The 22,622-nt window shown below is 41.7% G+C and overlaps 2 protein-coding genes across 6 annotated transcripts; one reads left to right on the top strand and one right to left on the bottom strand.

Annotated features, from left to right (window-relative positions):
• Positions 1-2,772: 2,772 nt before the first annotated feature.
• LOC118818723 (profilin-2-like) lies at positions 2,773-7,978 on the top strand. Of its 5 annotated transcripts, XM_036586080.1 has the most exons (4): positions 2,773-3,041; positions 4,606-4,798; positions 7,094-7,190; positions 7,366-7,978. In XM_036586080.1, the coding sequence occupies exons 1-4, from the start codon at positions 2,907-2,909 to the stop codon at positions 7,385-7,387; spliced, it is 447 nt and encodes a 148-aa protein (XP_036441973.1). In that variant the 5' UTR covers positions 2,773-2,906; the 3' UTR covers positions 7,388-7,978. The 5 variants fall into 5 exon arrangements, with proteins under 5 accessions (XP_036441973.1, XP_036441974.1, XP_036441975.1 ...); XM_036586081.1 differs by lacking the exon at positions 7,094-7,190; XM_036586082.1 differs by having other exon boundaries at positions 7,094-7,978.
• A 5-nt stretch (positions 7,979-7,983) lies between these two features.
• rnf13 (ring finger protein 13) lies at positions 7,984-22,338 on the bottom strand. Its single transcript, XM_036586079.1, has 10 exons — positions 22,169-22,338; positions 16,682-16,816; positions 16,454-16,534; positions 14,376-14,504; positions 13,977-14,064; positions 12,860-12,950; positions 12,422-12,527; positions 12,238-12,331; positions 10,294-10,374; positions 7,984-9,948 (listed from the first exon to the last, which is right to left on the bottom strand). The coding sequence occupies exons 2-10, from the start codon at positions 16,784-16,786 to the stop codon at positions 9,584-9,586; spliced, it is 1,140 nt and encodes a 379-aa protein (XP_036441972.1). The 5' UTR covers positions 16,787-16,816; positions 22,169-22,338; the 3' UTR covers positions 7,984-9,583.
• Between the last annotated feature and the right edge of the window lie 284 nt (positions 22,339-22,622).

The following is a 22,622-nucleotide window of genomic DNA, read 5'->3' as shown; positions in this document are numbered from 1 at the left end:
AAAGGCTGCATATATACACACGTTATTTTATCATCATCACCATCATCACCACCATCATCATCATCACCACCATCATCATCATCACCACCAACAATCATCATCACCACCACCATCATCATCATCATCACCATCATCATCATCACCATCACCACCACCATCATCATCATCACCACCATCACCACCACCATCATCATCATCATCATCATCACCATCATCATCACCATCATCATCATCATCACCATCACCATCATCATCACCACCACCATCATCATCATCATCACCATCATCATCACCACCATCATCACCATCACCATCATCCTAATCACTATCATCATCATCACCATCATCACCACCATCATCATCACCATCATCATCATCATCACCATCATCATCATCATCACCATCATCATCATCACCATCATCATCATCATCATCACCACCATCATCATCACCATCACCATCATCACCATCATCATCATCACCATCACCATCATCATCATCATCATCATCATCATCAGAGCTCATGGCTGAAGCCCATTGGTCAGTCCATTTCTAAATAATGTCAAGTAAAGTTCAATACTGATCACCTAAAAATGCAGAAAATTCCAGAAAAGCAGAAACACCTGCTCCCAATCCAGCAGCTCTCCAAGAGACAATCTGGGAAAATTTAAAAATAACTTTATAATCATTCCGCAGAAAATTCCAGAACCAGAACAGATCTAATCATGTTTACATAACATAACTGCAAAAAAGTGAATAAAGCTGTCAGCCCCACCCCCACACCGCTGCCACACACACACACATACTGACACACACACACACACATACACACACTGACACACACACACACACACACACATACTCTCTCACACACACACACACACATACTGACACACACACACACTCACACACAGATTCTCCAGAAGACTCATCTGACTGAGCGAATTCCGTTGTAGGAACTTTATCTGAATGATATCCATCTTTTGGCTCCTGAATCGGAATCTGTGTCAAAAACACTCGGAGCGGAACGGAACACTGGAAAAATCTATAAAACTCAACCGGAGCTGAATTTCCGGAACAGTGTGCCAAATAACTGACTGTTTCTGTTGTCCTGAACTGAAGAACAAAGGAGCTCAGTGCTGAGGAGGAATATCAAACATGAAGAGCAGAACCGAACTAATTAAAGGATCTTTAAAACTGAACTAACACTGATTAATAATTCCATTAACCATTCGCCACATTTATATCTAATACACATTAATACAGATATTAGACCTGGAGTAACTCAGCAGAAGTGCTGTGACCTTGAGACTGAACATACAAACAAACAAACAAACAAACAAACAAATAAACAAATAAATAAAGGCCCTATGACAGACAGAAAGCTGGACAAATAATCATAAATCAGACTGAATTTAATTTGACAGTAAACTCAGAAAACACTTTGATGTCTGGAGTTTAGATTTCTGTGTAAATCTGAAAGATCTGCAGCTCAGAGACTCTAAACGACCCACATTGACCCGAATTACACTGAATCTTTTTACTTTTTCCCAGAGGCGGCAAAATTACTCTCCAGACAACTTCCGAGAACAAAACACACAGAACTCCAACAGTAACGATCAGACTGGAAAATCTGAGTGTTTTCACTCCAAACAGGACACGAGGAAGAAAAAGCCTGAGAGGTGGGTCTCTCAGTGCGGCCCACGGATAAACATTGACACACAATTCATTGATAATAATAATAATGATAATAACACTAATAGTTTAGATCAGTTCAGTCTGGAATCTGTGTATAAGACTGAATGTATGTATTTTGAGAATAAAGGGTCACAAAGGAGCTGAAGTTTTGGCCCCACTGTGTTTGTCCTCCAGTTCCCATCAGACTCTGACCTGTAAATGCTCACTCAGTTCAAGAAATCCTGTACCACACTGCCCCCTACAGCTCAGCACTGAGAACTGCACTCTACAGAGTGTGTGTGTGTGTGTGTGTGTGTGTGTGTGTGTGTGTGTGTGTTTCATTTTAACACGTGACCTTTATTAAAGAATAATTTTAAAGAGAATTTAAAACAATTTCCGGTTTTCTATTTTCACTTTTCTGTCTGTTTGTCCTTCTTCACTGTCTGTAAGGAATGAAGTGCTGCAGTGAAACAGCCTGAACTCCTCATTAGCGCTGCTTCACTGCTCAGTGGTTTATTTAACCCATCAGTGATAAACGTGTTACAGGTAAATATCAGACACTAAGTGGGAATTTGGGTTGCCAGAAGTTCCGTTTTGGACCGGACAGTCCGGTTATTGAGTCTGTTTGGTGTCCTTTAAAGTATTTTAGTTGGTGAAGTTGAGTAGCCCACTGCACCTCTCTCTCTCTCTCTCTCTCTCTCTCTCTCTCTCTCTCTCTCTCTCTCTCTCTCTCTCTCTCTCTCTCTCTCTCTCTCTCTCTCTCTCTCTCTCTCTCTCTCTCTCTCTCTCTCTCTCTCTCTCGTGGTGGCTGTGTGGTCCTGCACACTGTTCAGTGCAGCAGCGGGACGCAGCCGGTCGGAGGAGCAGAGCGCGGTGAGTCTGACCCGCAGCTGAGGCTCCATCAGAGCCGCTTCCACAGAGCGGCTGATCCGCTTCAGCTCCCAGAGCCGAACTCAGACAATAAATAATCAGACATTTTATGTCTGTTTTAATAACCTGATCATAAACGCCGCGCGAGCGGCGGAACAGACTCTCTGACTCCGCCCATCACGACCCGCATGACCCGCCGCGCAGGCGCAGTGCGTTCCAGCCCAGTCTGTGATTGGGGCGGTGCGCGTGCGCTTGATCTGCTGAGACTCTGAAAGTTTGTATTTATTTTGATCCGCTGCTGCAGGTATAGATTATAGATTATAGATTATAGGTTATAGCCTCTGTGAAGGGGAGTTATAATGTCCTCCTGGCAGATTTATGTGGATCATCTGATGTCCGACGGCGCGTGCCAGGACTCCGCCATTGTGGGCTATAACTCGGACTCTAAGTACGTCTGGGCGGCGCACGAGGGGGGCGCGTTCAACAACATCACGGTAAAGAGCCGGGCACGTGGAGGGGGGCGGGTGTTGGGGGCACTGGGTACACAGCGGGGGGCACTGAGGAGATTTGGGGGGTTTAATCACTGAAAACAGCCTGTTTCTTACTTGAATTGCCCCGTTCCACCTTAAATGTACTCTAATGTAACTGCTGCACCATTTAAGGTGGAACGGGAAAATTCGAACAACCCTCGTAATCACACAGAAGCTCTCCGCTCCGCTTTAAACCCGGGCAGTCCTTTCTGTGTTGGTTTACTTTGTTTACCTGCAGCGCCATTTTTAGGCTGTTCAGCTTCACCGCTGTTGGCCGGTTAGCCGGGGGGTGGGGGGTGATTAGTTTTGCTCTGTATCTGAGTTTCAGCTGATGTTAAAGATTTTAAACAGTCAGTTCAGTCATTCAGTATCAGCTGAGGGCGGATTCAGACCTGCCGAGGTTACTGAAGGACACGAAGCGTTATGTTACCCTTAAATTTAATCTTAATCCTAATCTTAACCTTTATCCTCATGTTAAGCCCCGCTGAGTTTCCGCTGTTATTCAGTGTTCAGGGTTTCTGTTTAACTCTGTGTTTAATATCTGTGAATGTGCTTTATAATCATCTTTTCTGGATGTTGTAGAAACTTTAAAGAACCTGTTTTCACATATTTAATTCTTTAACACGCGCGTGGTTTTATGTACAAAAACAATCATAATTCATTTCCATTTTTTATTCCTTAGAATATACAGGCGGTTTATATGTAAATGAGTTCTGATATATGTACTGCTGTGGGTTGAATGGGCGGGGCTAACCTGCTGTGGGTTGAATGAAAAAGTGAAAAATCCAGTTTTCTAAGATGCTTATCCTTCTGGGTTGCGGGGAGTTTTTAATCTATAAATCCAGTTTATTAATATCAAGGTGTTTTATTAATCTGTGATTGTTCGCGCTGCCCGACTCTCCTTTAACTCTCGGCCGCAGCGTAAACATTCAGATTAACTCTGAACAGAAGCTGCGTTTTTCCTCTCAGATCAACACTGAAAATCACTTCCGGCAAAAGAGTGAAGATTTTCACTCTGAGTTTCTGAGTTTTGTTTCTTTCTCTGCGTTAAGGACTTTTTTTCAGACTTTTCAGACTTTTCAGTCTTTTTTGTCACTCACAACACGACAAACAGCGACGATGTCAAATCCAGAGTGATGCAGTGCTGGGATTCAACAAGAGCATGATTATGAAGAGAGTTCTGAAGAGTTTGGAGGGGAGATGATGCTCCTCCATCTCTCTTGCATCCGCGTTTGAAATCCAACATTTAAATCTGATCTAATCACTCAGACATAACAGAGCAGACAGTCGACTCAAAACATCTGATCTGAGAAACAAACCTGATTCACCTGCAGTCTGAACACAGCTTTACTCTCCGGAGGGAAATAAGCTAAACTCACGTTCTAGATATTAACGTTAGTAAACGTTTCGGTATCTCCGAGTTTTCCACGCAGCTGATGGCGAATTTCTCTCTGAAACGTCCTGTTTCTATGGAAACATGAACTGTAATTAATGTTTAAATGTTTATCAGTATGTTTCTTTTTTTCAGCCCACAGAGATCGACTTGCTGGTCGGGAAGGACAGAGAGAGTTTTTTCACTAACGGTTTGACTCTCGGCTCCAAGAAGTGTTCGGTGATCCGCGACAGTCTGCTGGTGGACAACGACTGGACGATGGACATCAGAACGAAGAGCCAATCAGGAGAGCCGACGTTCAACGTGTCTGTAGGCAAAGCGGGAAAAGGTAACTTAACGACTTTAATGAGTTTATGTTTTTGCTGATATTCATATTAATTTTCCAGATTTTAATTTGAATTTGTTTAGAAAAGTTCAGATTTTAAGGTAACGTGAGATTCACTGAACGGCTGATAAATTTGATCAGTAAAGCTGAACGTTTTTATTATTTTAATCTCTGCCATCTGACTTTAAACTTCCTGTTCATAGAACAGTTTCACAGAACAGCGCAGTAATGATTCATAACTCACATAATATTCAATAACCTGAAACCCATAATCAGTAATTCTTCTTGTTCATGTTTTTATTTTTCTGATTTCTGGTCAGTTCACTTTTTTCTCTTCACTATAAAAATGTCAAAAATATCTGATTAATGAGCAGAAAGTCAGAACTGTGAAGTGAATTAGGTGGAAAGTCTTTAATTTCTCTGTTAATTTATCTGCGTTTTTTTAAATGAATCTTTCAGGTTAAACGGTGGACGATTCTGAACCTCATTCTTAGACGGTAGAGTGAGAATCACATTAACCTCTCTCTCTCTACCAGTTAAGATGATCTGAACACTCGGATGTTTTAGGGAAACTGAACATTTTCAGGCAGATCAGATTATAATGTTCATTGTTTTTCCCCCAAAAGTGATTTACTGATATATTATGATATATTAGAATTAATTTTTCTATTTCTGTTTATTTAAGAGCTTCTGCTTCACTCAAATGTTCTAAATGTCAGTCGTATCGAGAACAGTCACTTGTTTATTTCTGTTTTCTTGTTTGTTGTTGTTTTTGTTCGTTTACTGTGATGATGAGATATTTCTCAGAAGTAAAACTCAGTACTTTATATCAAAATAATGAGATTCTGCTCAGAATTTTGTAAAAACTGAAGTTTTGGAGGAGAAACACACCTGAAGCTCCTCCCCCTCACAACTCACCTATAACTGATCCGCCTTCTGTTTATTGTGATTATTATGTTTCTCCTCTGTTCACTGAAGATTCAAACTAGTGATGCATCGATACCATTTCTTTCAGACTGAGTACGAATACATACTTTTTAGTACTCACTGATATTGAGTCTGATACCACACTGAGTACCTACTCAAAATGAAGTGTCTGTCAGTGTAAATGAGGGTAATGAACCTTAACAGTTAAATCATTAAACTGTAAGTTTTGTATGTTTGTAAAGTTAGCTGTAAGTAAAGTAGGTTTCATAGTTTTGATCCTCATCTGTCTCTTTCAGCAGCAGCGCAGTGACAGCAGGAATCACATCCGAGGCTGATGCATCCGAGGAGCTCACGCTTCCAGTTTTCTGTCCTGTTGGAGTTGTTTGATTGGCTGATTGAGCTGTAGCTGAATGTCCTGTAAAGCCAGACAGACACTGTGTGATGTTAGAGATCTTGTTCTTTGGTGACTCTCACTGTTCGTTTGAATAGACCATCGTGTTCAGACAAAGCTACGATTTATAGACTCACACTGTACGAAACGCTCCGTCTGACTGACCTGCTACGGGAAACGCAGCCTCTACAGACGCTCTGTCTACAGACCGTTATCAATAAAGCTGATTCACTCAGAATAACCGAGTACTGAGCAACACGCTGAGATGCTGAGCAGCGCTGCTAACACTGAGCACTGAAGCTAAAGCAGGCGCTGATGTTCACGGTAGGACAGTTCGGTCTCTCTACAGCCTGATTTACAGAAAAATCACTGTATTAATGTTTATATCTCGATATTCTACCCAGTCATTCAGAGTAAAGACTCATATACAGACTTTGGTAGGAAATGTGGACTTTTTCTCCTCCGTTTTGTTGGCCTGTGTGTCTCCACCCGTGTTGGGGAAGCGGTTGTGATTGTGTGTTTATAAACAGTCTATAATCTCTCAGTGTGTCCTGGTGGGAATCGGCCGAGGCGGAATGTCTGAAGTGAGCGACGGCTTTGTGTCCGACTGTGACGGGGTCAGTAACTCTTCTCTGTGTGATCAGATCCTCCTCCACTAGGTTTGTTAATTAGAGCAGCAGCTGCACTCGGCTTACGGCACACGGTATCAGCTGGTATCAGAATGTTGGTATCGGTGAATTTTTATGAGTAAATGAGCACAGAATCAGTATTGGTATTGATGCATCCCTCATTCAAACAGTTTCTTTTAATTCTGAAAAAGTTTCTATTTTTTTTTTTTTGTGGTTAAATTTCTAATTTATGATGTTCTCTGCGTCTCTCGCTCAAATCTTTCTGTTTTTACTCTGCACTAATCTGTCCTGCTGGTTCCTTGGGATCTTCTAACCTCTAAACGTTCCTCTTTTTTCTCTCTTTCCTTTCAGTCTTGGTTCTTGTAATGGGGAAGGAGGGGGTCCATGGAGGCGGACTGAATAAGAAGGCGTACTCGATGGCCAAATACTTGCGGGATTCAGGATTCTAGTTTAGTTTTCACATTTTGAGAGAAAACGAAAAACTTTCAGACGCAGAATCAGTTTTGGACACGTTTCTGGCAGCAGCGGACGATTAGTTTATTAACGGCCGTTTATTTTATTAACGTGTCGCTGTAGGAAGGTTTTCTTGTTTTTGTTGATATTTGTTCTGTTTTTTACTCCAGCATTGGTTCTAGTGATGGGTAAAGAGGGAATTCACGGCGGAACGCTGAACAAGAAGGCTTTCCACATGGCCGAGTACCTGCGCAAGGCCGGATACTGACCGCAATGCCGTCCACCCAGAAAACACTACATTCACAGTTCACACACACACACCCCTTCACTTTCCCTTTTGGTCCTTATTTACCCCCCGCTGGTCTGAACGCCAACGAAGAAATGGAGGAAAATTACAAACTAAAGAAGGAACACGTCAGTATTTGATTATCTGATCAATGATTTCAGTATTCTGTAATTTCTCCAGATTCTGTCTGAATGAGTTTCTTGTTCCTGTGTTTAATTTCATCGTCTTCCTGTTTGTTTATCTCTGAATGATTGTAAACGTGATTATACTGAAGCTCCGCCCATCTGAGTTTTGGGATAAATCGTCCAATGAGGTTTCGTTCCTGTAAAGTTTTCTTTAAACAACCAGCTCCAGTTTTATTTCTCCTTTTTTAGGTTCTGTAGTTCAGGCCGGCTGGAGAGTCACTTCATTATTTTTTTAGGACTAACTTCAGAATTTCAGTCTGATTATTTACACAGAAGCTCTGAAACTCGTTTTAAAGGACAGATTTTGGCCTTTTAGCTATAAAACACTAACGCACTCCTGACGATTCGCTCCTCAGTGGATTGATCTGCAGTTTAATTTTTTATAGATTTATTAATTACTGCATTTTAAGCCCACAATGTAACTGAACTGTGGAATTAATTACAGTTTATTTTAAAACTGTTAAAATGGTTAAAATTGTAAACCAGATGTTGAATCCAGTTTTAAAGCTCAGATCCAAAAAAAACACTGAAGCAGAATGAACTGAATAAACGAGTTCATGGAGAAACGGACAGTGGTTGGTCGTAATAAACGTATTGTTTTAGGAAAAAAGCTCAGAAACGCGTTTATTCTGTGCCAAAATGCTGACAGAACACGTTTCTGTTGAAGGATTTTAAGTTATTTTATTTGTATTTTTGCACAGATTCAGAATTTGCTGCTGATTTTCCCTCCAGACTTTTCTTGCATCTGATTTCATATCAAACCCATAAAACGCCATCGACTGATTCTCTGTTTACAGACTGATCAATAAATTTATTCCAACCTGATGATGATTGTTTTCCTTTTCTGCACATTCACACACACACCCCTCACACACACACCCCCCTCACACACACTCTAATGATCCTGTAAAAATCACTTATTTTTTCTCCAACAAAATCATTTTAATTGAGATGAAGTGAAACGATTTACAGACGAAGGCAACAAACAGACTGTAACGGTTCTCCATCGGAGAGACGTTCTAGATACAGTATTTAAATGATATGAAATTACTTGTTTAAAAAAAAAACAAAAAAAAGCTCACAAAATGACTACATGAATATTAATGAAGGTGCATCAAAACTTTGAGTGACGGTCATTTAGAGGCTGAGCATTAAAAGGAAAAGTTCTTCATTCAAACTTTTGAAAAACAACCAGAACCAGTTTGGCTGAATTCTGTTCAGATCAACATTCCGATCGATTCTCCTCTGATCTTTCATCTTTACAGTTTGGCAAAAAATTATTACAAAATTATTTGTATTGTAGCGACGATCATTAAGGAAAATGAGATTAATAAAACGGTGCTTGATAAAAGGTGAATTACAGTTCTCCATTCAGAACCCTGTTTATAATTTAAACACTGTTTATTATTAAACCGTGTAACCCCCCATCCCTCTACCCCCCCAAAAAAATCTGCTTCTGAAAATGTACAGCAGAAACTTTGACATCACTGATCCATTAAAGCGTACAGTATTAAACCTTTACTGTATAATTGACTGTTAAACCCCACCCTCTAATTAGCATACAGTCACTGTTTTAATCAGAGAATTATTAATTAATATCAGAGTGATTTACACAACACACACACTGGTGAGTCCGGTTTATGGTGAGTGTTTCCTTAACTGTATCGGTCAAAGTTAAGGTTAACATTAATGAATATTAATTAACTCCTGATTTGATCCGCAGAACTTTATCGTCCGTTTATTCGTCAGTTAAAGAAAGAACGTGCAGGTGTGTGTGTGTGTGTGTGTGTGTGTGTGTGTGTGTGTGAGAGAGAGAGATGAATTTATGCAAGCAGTGATGAGATGTTTCGGTGACCCCCCACCCCCCGGTACAGTCTGAGGGGAGCGGGCCGGGCCGCTGTGTTTCGGACCCTCGCTTTAAGCCTTCGCTCCGTCGCCTGCGTGTCGCTCCTGCTGCAGCTGCACCACCACTGTCTCCACGGTAACCTCCTCCTCGCTGTCGCTGGTGTCCATGTCGCTCTGCTCGTCGTAGTTGGAGGACTCCTCGTGTTCCTGCGGGGACAGCGCAGTCGCCATGGTGCCGAAGGAATGACCGCTTGTGGACGCCAGCGAGCGCAGGAGCGGAGTGTTTTCCGAAATTTCCTCGTTCTCCTCCGGGCCACTCTCTCCAGAGTCCGAGTCGGAGTCAGAGTCGCCCTCGGACGGAACCACCTTCTGCTTACAGACCGGACACGTCTTCTTCGTCTTGGTCAGCCAGGGGTCCACACACTTACAGTGATACGCTAAAGACCACCGGAGAGAGAGAACGGCTCCATTAAAGCACTTTAAGATCATTTCCCCCCCCCTGGAATACATAAAGTGGGGTACAGCAGAACATAGAACACTTTGTACTGAAATAAACTGCACTGACAGCAGAACATTCTAGATAGAAAGTTTTAGATGGACAGAAATTTGGAACGCTGGTTTTGTTCTAGCAGGTTCTCTCAGCCTCTGTTTCAGCTGTTTGGCCCAAATTACAAACGCTGAATATCAGAAAAAACATTACATCACTAAAAGAACCAGATGGACTCTAAATTGCATCTGTGCAGGTTGGACAGTGAGAGTGACGATGTAGACACTGAACTGACCATGAGAACATGGCAGAACCCGCAGCTTCTCTCCTTCCTCATACTCGTCTAAACAAATCGCACAAACGTCATAAACGTCACCTGCAACACAAACAAACAACATCATTAAAGTAGCAGCGTTCAGCATCATTAGCTTCATTAATATTCATATAATTTATCATTTCTGTTCACATCAAACATCAGCATCTTTCTTCTATTTCATCGGCACAAAACGTCACATCAGTCTTACATCATCTGTACAGCTTTTCTTTTACAGTGAGCTTTGAACTGCAGATCAATTTCCTCATTAATAAATTCCTCATTAATAAATTCCTCATTAATAAACTGAGGAGCTGCAAGAAAAACTCAACTTCAATATCATCTAAGAATGATTTATGAAAAACACCTGAAACTTACTATTATACACACAGAGTGAGAGAGAAGAGAGTGAGAGTAGAGAACAGAGAGAGAAATAGGAGTGAGAGTAGAGAGCGAGAGGAGTGAGTGAGAGAGTGAGCAAAGAAAAGCTGCTGATTCTGATGTTTATATTAAACAAGATTAGAACTTTTGATGATCTGAACTTTCAGTCTGAGCTTAAAGTGTGAAAACTCATCTCTATTAAACTGACTGTGTGTGTGTGTGTGTGTGTGTGTGTGTGTGTGTGTGTGTGTTTGTTCATTCTGAGTGAGTTTAACGTCAGTGTTGGTCGGCTGACGGATCGGCTACTTTTCCTTTCAGTACGCTGTGTCCTGCAGAACATTGACAGAATGTGTGTGTGTGTGTGTGTGTGTGTGCACGTGTATGTGTGTGATAGTGTGTGTGTGTGAGAAAACACTCCTGGAATTCCGGTCTTTCTCTCGGTGCAGTCGGTGTTTATGTGAGTTATAAACGAACGTGTGTTCTGGTGGAGATGGTCGGAGCTGCAGGAGACCTTATATGGAGTGAGAATCACATCAGGAATGACGTTCTGCTCCACGGCCGAAAAAAAGAAACAGTGGAGAACTCTGCAGAACACGGACTGCTGCACAGCAACACCCAGCAAACACAAACCTCCTGGGAACTTTGGTTTACACACCTAATACACACTGCACACCAACTACACTCTGCACACCCCAACTACACACCCACTATACACCCACTACACACCAACTACACTCTGCACACCCCAACTACACAATACACAACCCAACTACACACCTAATACACACTGCACACCAACTACACACCCCAACTACACACCTACCACACAACACCCACTACACACCTAATACACACTACACACACCTACTATGCACTACACACCCCAACTAAACACCTACTACACAATACACACCAACTACACTCTGCACACCCCAACTACACACCTACTACACAATACACACCCCAACTACAAACCTACTACACAATACACACCCCAACTACAAACCTACTACACAATACACACCCCAACTACACACCTACTACACAATACACACCCCAACTACACACCTACTACACAATACACACCCCAACTACAAACCTACTACACAATACACACCCCAACTACACACCTACTACACAATACACACCCCAACTACAAACCTACTACACAATACACACCCCAACTACACACCTACTACACAATACACACCCCAACTACACACCTACTACACACCTAAAGCAGATATTGGATAGTAAATGTAAATAACGCTGAGCTTCTCAGACAAAAAACAGCTAAACAAACATTAACACAGATAAAAACACTTTTTATATATTACTTGTATTTACTGTACTATCAGTGCTTCTCTGAGTAAATAAACATGTACTGACCAGATAAACATCATCTGAATCTAACCATCCTGCGCAGAACTGTCTGTACAAAACGACTGAAAACTGTTCAAACCATGAAAAACTGACCGGTGAAAACCAACGGAGTGACACCCAGAACAGCAGCTCAGTGCTGCTGATAAATTGTGTTATTTCTACCTTTCTTGTATTTGTGAACCGGAAGTTTCTTCAGCTGATCTTTCCTCAGGCGGCTCCTCCTGGCTCTGTGACGATCCTGCACAAACTTAGTGATCTGAACAGAAAGAAAACAAAGATAAACAAACAGCAGCGACTTCTGATTTACTAATGAATATTAATCACAACAAATGTTTCCACAACCAACCATAAAAACGACGATAAGAATGAGGCAGATTCCAACGATGATGAGGAACGGGATCAGGTAGTATTCCAGAGGCAAGCTAAAATCCGGCATGACGATCACATGACCTCTACAAAGAAAACCAGGAAAAACAAAACAAAACAACAGGTGAACTCAGAGAGAGTGATCAGACACTCTGAGCTCACAGCGGTGATCAGTGCACTGTTCTATTCATGCTCATCTCTTTAGCAGTCACAGTGTTATTAAACGAACGAGATCATCAGATTCCCGAACTGATCCGAATTCACACTGCATCTCTCTTTAAACTGGTTTAAAGAGAGACGTCAATGTGGAGTCGGGACGTCTCATTCACAGAAACAGAGCTTGTCTGAACTGCTGTAGGTTCTGAAGCGTTAGTGGAGTTTAACGCTCAGTGTGTAACGTTCTAAGTGGAGAACTCACCCTTTCTCATAGGTGTAATCCTGCTTTAGAGCGTTTGCAGCAACTTCTCCAATAAACACTGATGGAATGTCTATCTGCTTCACAATGTCCACTAAAACACAACACAAAACAGGGTCAACACACACAAATCTACACAACACACTTGCTCTTCTGAAGGGGAAACTAAGGACTTAGTTAGGTCCCGAATAATTGAGGCGCACTCAGGACCGATTTTGGGGAGGCTCGTTTGGGGGAGGAGCTCATTATCGCTGGTTTGCTTTCACACTCAAGAATTCCATCCAAACTGTGGGTCGACTGCGTAATTCCTTATGTCACTTTTCTGTGCAAAGGTTTGCAGGATGGTCGGCAGCTTTGTTCGTTTACTGTTTTTTGTTATTTTCCTTGGATACAAACACTCAGCTCTTTCTGTCCACAGCCGTCCTCTCCCCCATCACCACACTCCAAAAGGGAAGTGACGCGATGAGTCGAAGCATCATGTTACAAAATGAGCCAATCAAGCAGCCCCACATGGCGCCGGGAGCAGAGAGCTTCCACACACGCAGCGGACCCACCAGACTTCCCCAGACCACCGATTTCAGGAGGACCAGAGATCGGTTCTCTGTTCTGCTCTCGGGCTCAAACACAGCTTTCACACACAATCAAAATGTCCTGAACTCACAGAGCAAAGAGAACCTGGATCCAGAAAATTAACTATATTGTGAAAAACCTCAAAGACGCCAAAACCTGCTCAAGACCCTGAGCCGTCACACAGACCGCTGTACTTCAAAGGCTAATATATGTAAATGTGCCGTGTTCCGATTCAGAAAGCAGTCCGGCTTCCTTGTAACTTCAATGTAAATGGGCGGGGCTAATTTGCCAGAGGCTGAATGGGTGGATGCATTTGGTTTTTGTGAAATCAAAAAAGGCTGTGTTTGCAGTTCAGTTTGCATTTACAGGCTGGAAATTCTGGTAAGCCAACGGCCCAAATTTACACTTTAACACTGTTTATAAATATCAAACAGTACAGAAAAGTGAGGAAAATACAGTTCTTCATGAAACGGGCCCTTTAAAGTTCAAAGTAACAAAATTATCACCTGATACACAACAGTGTGTGTGTGTGTGTGTGTGTTGGACGTACAGTCGTTAGAGCCCATACTGATGAGGTCGTCAGAGTCCACATTGTGAACGATTGCTGCTTTATATCCTGCACGCTGAGCATGAAGAACCTGCAGAGAACAAACACACTCCTCACTGACTGCAGCTGTTTAATTTACACTCAACATTATCAATAAACACTCACACACACACACACACACACACACACACACACACACAGCAGGAATCTTCTGTGGAATTCCTGTTCTGCTGAATTAGGGAATGTTTGCTGGGATATAGATAAACAAGATGTTACAGGACAGTACAGACTCTGTGGTTATGTTGCTGTGTGTGTGTGTTTGGGGGGGTCTTTATATTCTACAATAAAATAATCACACACACACACACACACACACACACACACACACACAGCGGAGTGTACCTTGATGTCAAAGTTACAATCAAAGCGTTTGATGAGGACGAAGAAGGTGCTGGAGTTTTCCCGCTCTCTGATTGGTGGAGGATCGATGGGCTCACACGCGTTCTCCGGCCGAGCTCCAATCAGAAAACCCTAAAAAAAAAAAAACAGCCAACACTGAGAACAACACAAATACATTTAGGACAACTTTATAATTAGGTGATCAACATGAATCATCAGTTTATTTATTACACTCTCTCTTATAAGGGCATAATAATGTTTATGACATCAAAAAGCAAAACTGTGATCATTGTGGAAAATTATGTCATCAAATAAAACTGCATGGTTTGAACCAAAGTTTGCAAGTAATCATCACCGATCAGCTCCTCCCTGAGCTCTCGTGATCTTAGTGAGCTGAACTACAACATAATCAGTCATCAATGTATTAGAATTCTGATCAAAATATCGAGAATCAAACTGAACTGTGGGCTGAGGGTATCAATAAACTCCGCTCTCTGATCAATATCACAGCACTACAGCACTGCCAGAATAAACTCATGATCTGGATTTAAACACATGCACAGGCGTGCGCGCACTCACACACCCACGCACACACACACCCACACACACACACACACCCACACACACACACACACACACACACCCACGCGTGCACACACTCACACAGTTGAAGCTGTTTCAGTTCTACAGAGAAAGTCAACTTGTTTATCTTGTTCTTGCTGTTCTTATTATTATTATTATTATTATTATTATTATTATATGATAACAGAATTACTATGGCGCCCCCTGCTGGTACCTTTATAATATTACTATAATTATAATTAATACGATGACTGAATTACTACAGCGCCCCCTGCTGGCTCCACAGTTCATTCCTAAACTGAAATACTGAGTCTTTTTTTAGTTACTCAGTTCAGTGACACTAAACTCACAGTCTACTTTCTCTTCTTTCTGCTCTGCGTTTAATAAAGATGATGAATTCAAAGCTCAAACATCTCTCCAGTGAAACTTGCCTGTATCTGCTTGATTCCAACGCAATTAAGGTCACTATGATATTAGAGATCCTGTGAAACCCTGTGCAGACCTTTGACCTCCAAAAACAACCCAGAAGAAATGACCATCATTCAGACTCTGAAGCTGACCTCTGTGCAGACCACTGTGGTTGTGTGCTGTACAGAGTTTTTTCTCTGGAGATGAAATTTTCAATTTAAAACCCTCTAAATTCCCTGAATGTCATTTCAAGATCATTCAGATGGACAGAGAAGATCCTTACAAGAAAACTGATTAAATAAATTTAAAGATGCGTAACAGAACAGCGAGTCCATGTGTTCATGTTTAAAACAACAATGAGAAAGAACTGAAGGAATAATTATGTATCTGAGTCTGTGGGCAGTGAAGCAGTAAAATAAAGCACTGGTTTAAATGGGGAGTCGTGAGTCATGAGGAAAGCAGACGAAATAACATCTTATACAGCAGCAGAACGATAATACAAATGAGAACAAAGCCAAGAATAAACCTGCGTTACTCCGATTCAGGTAGGGGGCGTGACTTTCAGGATCAGGTAGGGTGTGTGGCTTTCAGGATCAGGTAGGGGGTGTGGCTTTCAGGCTGAACTCTGATTCAGACTCTGAACTTGAAATCACAGAGCAGCCGAAGCGGCGCTGCAGAGCTCTGAACTGTATGAAACCAATGGGCCGTTTTTCTGTTTACTCTGTTATTTTACTGAATTCTCTATATATGAACTGAAAATCTCGGCTGAACGACGTCCTTTGAAACAAGTGTGCGATGATTTAGTCATGTAATTAGCTTCAAGCTAATTGGTGGGTTATAATCTTCCATTACTTGTTAGCTACATTAGCTTTGTAGCTCCAGTGCTAAAACTAAAGAAGCAGAAAAAATAAACCAAACACGGCTCAGCTGATGTTTCCTGAAAAATCCAGGATGAAAACAATTTTCATGCATGAGAATGAAGCGGATTACCCACGAGGCCACTGCACACCCCACTCCACAGAACTGAACGCTGTCAGAGCTCCTGAGAAACAGCTCTGTATTTAGTGTTCCGGTTTGACCCTGACGCTCACCTTCAGCCCCTCGCTGGGCAGCCGGTACCCGAACCTTGCCGGGAGGTCATCAAAACTCTCTGTCTTATTATCAGATGAAACCTGAAGAAACAATAAACAGTCTTTACTCACACAGTACACTCATCATATTTACACCATATTAATATTCATATTTACAATTTATCTGACAGAGAGAGAGAGAGAGAGAGAGCTGTGTGTGTGTGTGTGTGTGCGTGTCTACAGACTCACGGCGGTGATGTCAGCGTGGGCGGGCCGCGCAGTGATGAAGAGCTGGATGGTGAAGAGTGTGTAAACCTGCGCGGCCGACAGCACGAACACTCTAACACACTCCATCCTCAAACACTCACCCCTACCCAGTAAACCCTGCAGAGGGAATGAACACACACACACACACACACACACACACACACTCATTAGGGAAGCATCAATACTATTTTGTTTTAGTCCTGATACAGAGTCTGATATCAAACTGAGTATCTACTCAGAATGAATGTAGCTGTTAGTAACAATGTTCATCTTGTTGGAGTTTGATTGGCTGGCTGAGCTGTAGCTGAATGTCCTCTAAAGCCAGACAGACACTGTGTGATGTTAGAGATCTTGTTCTTTGGTGACTCTCACTGCACGTTTGAATAGACCATCGTGTTCAGACAAAGCTACGATTTATAAACTCACACTGTACGAAACACTCTGTCTGACTGACCTGCTACGGGAAACGCAGCCTCTACAGACGCTCTGTCTACAGACCCTTATCAATAAAGCTGATTGAGCACTGAAGATAAAGCAGGCGCTGATGTTCACGGTAGGACAGTTTGGTCTCTCCACAGCCTGATTTACAGAATAAAATCACTGTATTAATGTTTATATCTCGATATTCTACTCAGTCAAACAGAGTAAAGTCTCATATACAGACTTTGGTAGGAAATGTGGACTTTTTCTCCTCCGTTTTGTTGGCCTGTGTGTCTCCACCCGTGTTGGGGAAGCAGTTGTGATTGTGTGTTTATAAACAGTCTATAATCTCTCAGTGTGTCCTGGTGGGAATCAGCCGAGGCGGAATGTTTTAAGTGAGCGACGGCTTTGTGTCCGACTGTGACGGGGTCAGTAACTCTTCTCTGTGTGATCAGATCCTCCTCCACTGGGTTTGTTAATTAGAGCAGCAGCTGCACTTGGCTTACGGCACACGGTATCAGCTGGTATCGGTAAATTTTTATGAGTGCAAGCTGAGCTTCCAACCAATCAGGGCTGAGATTCTGACGGACTCTCTCATCTGTTCCAAGGTACTTTTTTTTTGGTTCCTGCTGAAAGTCACAGGCTGTTAAACTGATCAATAAACAGACAATAAAAACACTAAAAGAAGAACCGCTCAGTTACGGCTTCATTACGTTTATGCTGAACAGACAACCACCTGAAACATGCCGCTTTTCAATGGAGGAACAAAAAATAAATAAATAGAATAAATAAATATATTTTTGATTTATATTTTGAAAATATAAAAGCATACGTGACATCTGATAAACACTGCTAGTAATAAACACCATTATTAAACACTGTTTCTAATGATGCAATTTTACTGTCACTTTAATAGAAAAGTAAAGAAAAACAGCCCGTAATAATTTTTGTAGTGCAGTGTGACAACAGACAATACTGAAATCATATTTTTTAGAACTGGTGGTTTTGTAAAGAACTAATCTGGAGCGTTTTATAATGGAGCCACATGGTGGCGCCGACTTGTCTTCTGTTGATCAAATGTTCTGTTCTCTGTGAGCTTTTTGCAAATGTTCTGCTCACGTTCTGCTAACACTCAGTTCTGACTGTGGTGGCCGGTGCAGCAGTGATGAGATCCAAACCTGAACCTGACTCACGATCACGATCATCATCTGGGGACGCAGAACATCAGCTCACATTCTGCTTCTGCTGCACTCTCGATAGCTGAAATATTACAGCTGAAATATTACATCTGTTTACTGCTTTGATTTTGAGCCCTGACTGAACAGCATTCTGTTAATGATCTACTGTAATATCCGACTGTATCACTGAGTTATTTTCACTGACAGTAAAATATTCACAATAATCTGTAAGAGTCACTAACAGCAGCAGATCATAAAGATCATAAAGGATCAATAACGACATGAACAGTTCAGTCAGCTGATGTTCGTGTTTTGCTGAGAAACGCTGAAGGTTCATTTACACACAAAACCAAACCTACACTGTAATTCCACCCGCGGTACAAACTGATCTACTGAAAATATGATGCATAATAAAATCATAAGGATGTTCAGTCTGTTCGTTTATGATTCAGTTGTACTGAATTATCAATAAACATGTAAAACTGAGTTGTGATGTTTTAGGGGTGCAACGATTATTCGACTTAGTCGACTAAAATCGACGACCAAATTAGTTGGCAACTAATTTAATAGTCGATTAGTTGGTGGCGTCATTACGCGTCTTTCTCGCGCTCACTAGGACCGTTTTGACATTTCCGCTTACTGGAGAGCTGACAAAAGCTCGACAGCAGCCTCGAGAACAGAATCCTTAAGTGTGGAGCTAAACTCAGAAAAACGGTGGTCAGTTGTGCTGGTTGTAAAGCCGAGCTTAGCTGGCACGGAGCTCATCCTCCATGATGGAGCGTCTGAAGAGGAAACTCGGCTCACTGGGTGAAGAAGATTCATCTCGGTAAGATGCGCCGCGTCCCAAACCGCATACTAGCTCACTAAATAGTGTGTAAAAATAGTGCATATACCATTACAAGTGCACTGATTAGTGCAGTGTGTGAAGTACAGAAGTGTGTGGTTTGGGACGCGGTGATAGTTGTGCTAATGATCTAGTTATCTAATGTTAAAAGCCGTCGTACTTCATGTTCTGAGCTGAGCTGGAATGTTTTCTGTTTCGAAAATGCTGCTCTCTCTAATCGTTAATAGAGTTGGAGCTGAGAAGCAAGTAACTATTATTCACAGCGACCCTGTTCACCTCCCAAACGCTGCATCGTCGTCTTAACGTCGAGGCCACCGGTGCGGCGAACACAGGAGAGCGACTGCAAACAGGTTTCTGTCCTCCGCGAACGTTTGGCTCCACTCGCAAACAGTTTCAGGAGGTAGTTCTCCGCGAACACACAGGGCGGCTGGACGAAGAGTTTTACACAAAATCATTCATTTAACTGTTTAGAGAAGTTTTCCACAAACATTCGCCACTTTCCCCTCCGCTCCACCAGAGTGCGCCTCCTCCGCAGCGGGGAGGATCCGCTCTCAGAGGAGGGCGAGACTCTCACAGGAGCCCGGAGAGACGCTGACTTTCCTCCATTTCAATAAACCTGTGATTGCAGAATTTAGCTGCATCGGAGTGTAGACAGACAGCAGAGCACAGACCGCTTAAATTTAACATTTAAATTTAGATCGACTTTTTTTATTTACCTTGATTTTGAAAATGTAGTGATTCATAATCCGAATAATCGATTATTCATTTCAGTGATCGATAGATTATTTGACTATCAAATTAGTCGTTTGTTGCAGCCCTAATTAAGACTGTTAGATTCTCCACAAATACACCAAAATATCACTAACCATGTTTACAGTGTAAAATATTCAGCAGAATAAACACCGAACATCAGCCTCACAAGCGGCTCGCCTGTTAATCCACCGTCTCTACTGAGAAACGAGATTAATTCCTTCAGGATCTCTGACGTCACTGAACTGCCTGTATTTAAAGGTGTATAAACACTCTGGTTTCCTGATGGTGTCAAATTATTACTCAGTCAAGCCCGAAGGGACCGTCCTGCTCTCCACCTCCATTAGGCCCGTCCACTTCACTCACTGACCAGCAATAAGCAAAAACTTTACAAATAACAATATAAGCTCGATCCCTCACAGAACCCAAACATCTGCTCCTGCTCGTTTCCACTTTTGGAACAACTAATTTGACAAAACAGACTGGAAAGTTTAAACAGACACTCAGAGAGGATTTTCTTCAATAAACTGATGAAGTGTCTCTTAAATCTGTTTATTACTGTATAAACTATAAACTGGGCTCAGTCACCGCAGCGACGAAACCGCCGATCGCCTCTTTCGGAAAATGTGTCGACTGCACAGTTTTCTGGAATGACTCCTCAGATTTTCCTAGAAGAAAAGTAACTCGTGACTTCAGCTTCACTCAGAAAATACTCGTCTGGTGTTTCCATTAGAGATAAACGTTACTGTGAATTTACTGTAATATTTCAAAATTCTACAAACACAAATGCCGAAAAGAATTCTTGTATTTTCATTTAGTAAAGAAAATGCTTCTATGTAGAACCCTGAACACTCAAAGAACCATATTTTTTATATGTGTAGAATAATAATTGCTAAAAATGGTTCTATATAACACCAAAAAGGGTTCTGCTACTGGTACGATGTCAAGCTTGTTAAAAATAGAAGAACCTTTTTGGTGCTATATGGAAACCTTTTTAAGAAGGTTCTATGTAGAACCAGCAAAAGCACATTCTCCATCAATCTGAAGAAACTTTTCAACACGTAAACGGTTCTTTGAATGTTCATGGTTTTATATAGAACCATTTTCTTTACTAAAGAACCTTTGAAGAACCACCTTTAAGTGTGTGGGACATTGTACTGTATAAACTGATGTCCGTTTGAGGTTCTCGTCCTCAGTCACATTGTCTGTTCATTAAACACCGTTCAAAAAAAAGCATACAGAAGTGTGTATAAACACAGAGAAATGCATGATGGGAAATCTCCCTTTTCCTCCTCACAGAAAGCAGGTAAAGCATCTAAAAGGTGAAATAAGGAACTACAGGAGCTTCAGCCGCTCAGAACTGTTTAAATTCTCAAGCAGAAACAGTAAAATTCCCCAAAACACAGCAGTTTCTCGATTTGGCTGAACATTAGAAACTCAAAGGAGCCGTTTCTGAACAGAAGGAACTTCATTTAAAAACAGAGAAGAACCCTCAGCACGGAGTACTGAGTACTGGAGGACCTTAAAAAGGTTAAACATTCAACATTTCTGCTCAAGGCCGCCTGATTCCAATATGATGAGGACTAATAATTATCCTATTGATTATACATATTACATTGACCCGACACTAAACCGTGAATCAGTCAGCCCCTCCTCCTGTTCCTGGTGTTACTGATAAACCTGGTCTTAATTTGATGCAGGTTAAAAACAGATCTGAACAAAACACGAGGCTGAAATCAGCTTCCAAATTTTCCGTTCCACCTTAAACGGAGCAGCAGTTACAGTCCGGCACCTGAGACGTTATCATAATGTAAATGCCGCATCATTTAAGGTGGAACGAGAAGCCTCAAATACGAAGCCCTAACATTACACACACAAACGTGTGGATTCTTTTTTCCTCTAAAATACAACCCTAACACAAAAAACCACAGATGTAACCCAAAACCAAAATAAATCACGAAACCAAAACCAGAAGTTTGACCCAAACAGCTAATAAACCTCATCCTGAACTGAACATCAGCTACAGAAACCCTAAAACACCTCAAACACAGCCAAATAAACCCCGCGGGCTCTGCGAATGAGGACGAATCCAGTTAAAGACTCTCTAATTACAAAGATCTTAATATTAATCAGAGACATCCGTGATTAATCCGAGATTTCTGCTTTGTTTACCTGCTAGCTGTGTCTACGCTCTTGCTAACCTAAGCTAAGCTAAGCTAACCGAGCAGCGAGTTAAGATACTCACATAAATCGTTTCAGTGAAAGAAAAGCGCTCACCTTCACATCGACGCCGTGAATTAACGGTTTATATTAAAACATATGGAGGGCGAAAACATTCATTCCTCCAACCTAAATGTACATCGCTTTAACTCCGAGTAGGCCGGTCTGCGGAACTCTCTGTCAACAGCCCGCACACCGTCTTCACTAGATAGGGCGAACACTGGCCCTAGATTTGAACACTAGCCCTAGATTTGAACACTAGCCCTAGATTTGTATACTGGCCCTAGATTTGAACACTGGCCCTAGATTTGAATACTAGCCCTAGATTTGTATACTAGTCCTAGATTTGAACACTGGCCATAGATTTGTATACTAGCCCTAGATTTGAACACTAGCCCTAGATTTGTATACTAGCCCTAGATTTGAACACTAGCCCTAGATTTGTATACTAGCCCTAGATTTGAACACTGGCCCTAGATTTGTATACTAGCCCTAGATTTAACCACTGAGA

Source organism: Colossoma macropomum, unplaced genomic scaffold (assembly GCF_904425465.1).
Source record: "Colossoma macropomum unplaced genomic scaffold, Colossoma_macropomum, whole genome shotgun sequence".
Classification (NCBI taxonomy): Eukaryota; Metazoa; Chordata; class Actinopteri; order Characiformes; family Serrasalmidae; genus Colossoma; species Colossoma macropomum.
The sequence above is the reverse complement of the archived record's forward strand: the minus strand, read 5'-3'. Positions and strand labels throughout refer to the sequence as shown.

Bases quoted from the DNA above. Each gene is read 5' to 3' on its own strand.
- LOC118818723 (XM_036586080.1), top strand. From the start codon at position 2,907: ATGTCCTCCTGGCAGATTTATGTGGATCATCTGATGTCCGACGGCGCG. The intron at 4,799-7,093 runs GTAACTTAACGA...CTTTCCTTTCAG, and splicing joins TGTAGGCAAAGCGGGAAAAG to TCTTGGTTCTTGTAATGGGG. The intron at 7,191-7,365 runs GTTTAGTTTTCA...TTTTTACTCCAG, and splicing joins TTGCGGGATTCAGGATTCTA to CATTGGTTCTAGTGATGGGT.
- rnf13 (XM_036586079.1), bottom strand. From the start codon at position 16,786: ATGGAGTGTGTTAGAGTGTTCGTGCTGTCGGCCGCGCAGGTTTACACA. The intron at 16,535-16,681 runs GTGAGTCTGTAG...TTGTTTCTTCAG, and splicing joins CCCACGCTGACATCACCGCC to GTTTCATCTGATAATAAGAC. The intron at 14,505-16,453 runs GTGAGCGTCAGG...TTTTTTTTTTAG, and splicing joins TGCCCAGCGAGGGGCTGAAG to GGTTTTCTGATTGGAGCTCG.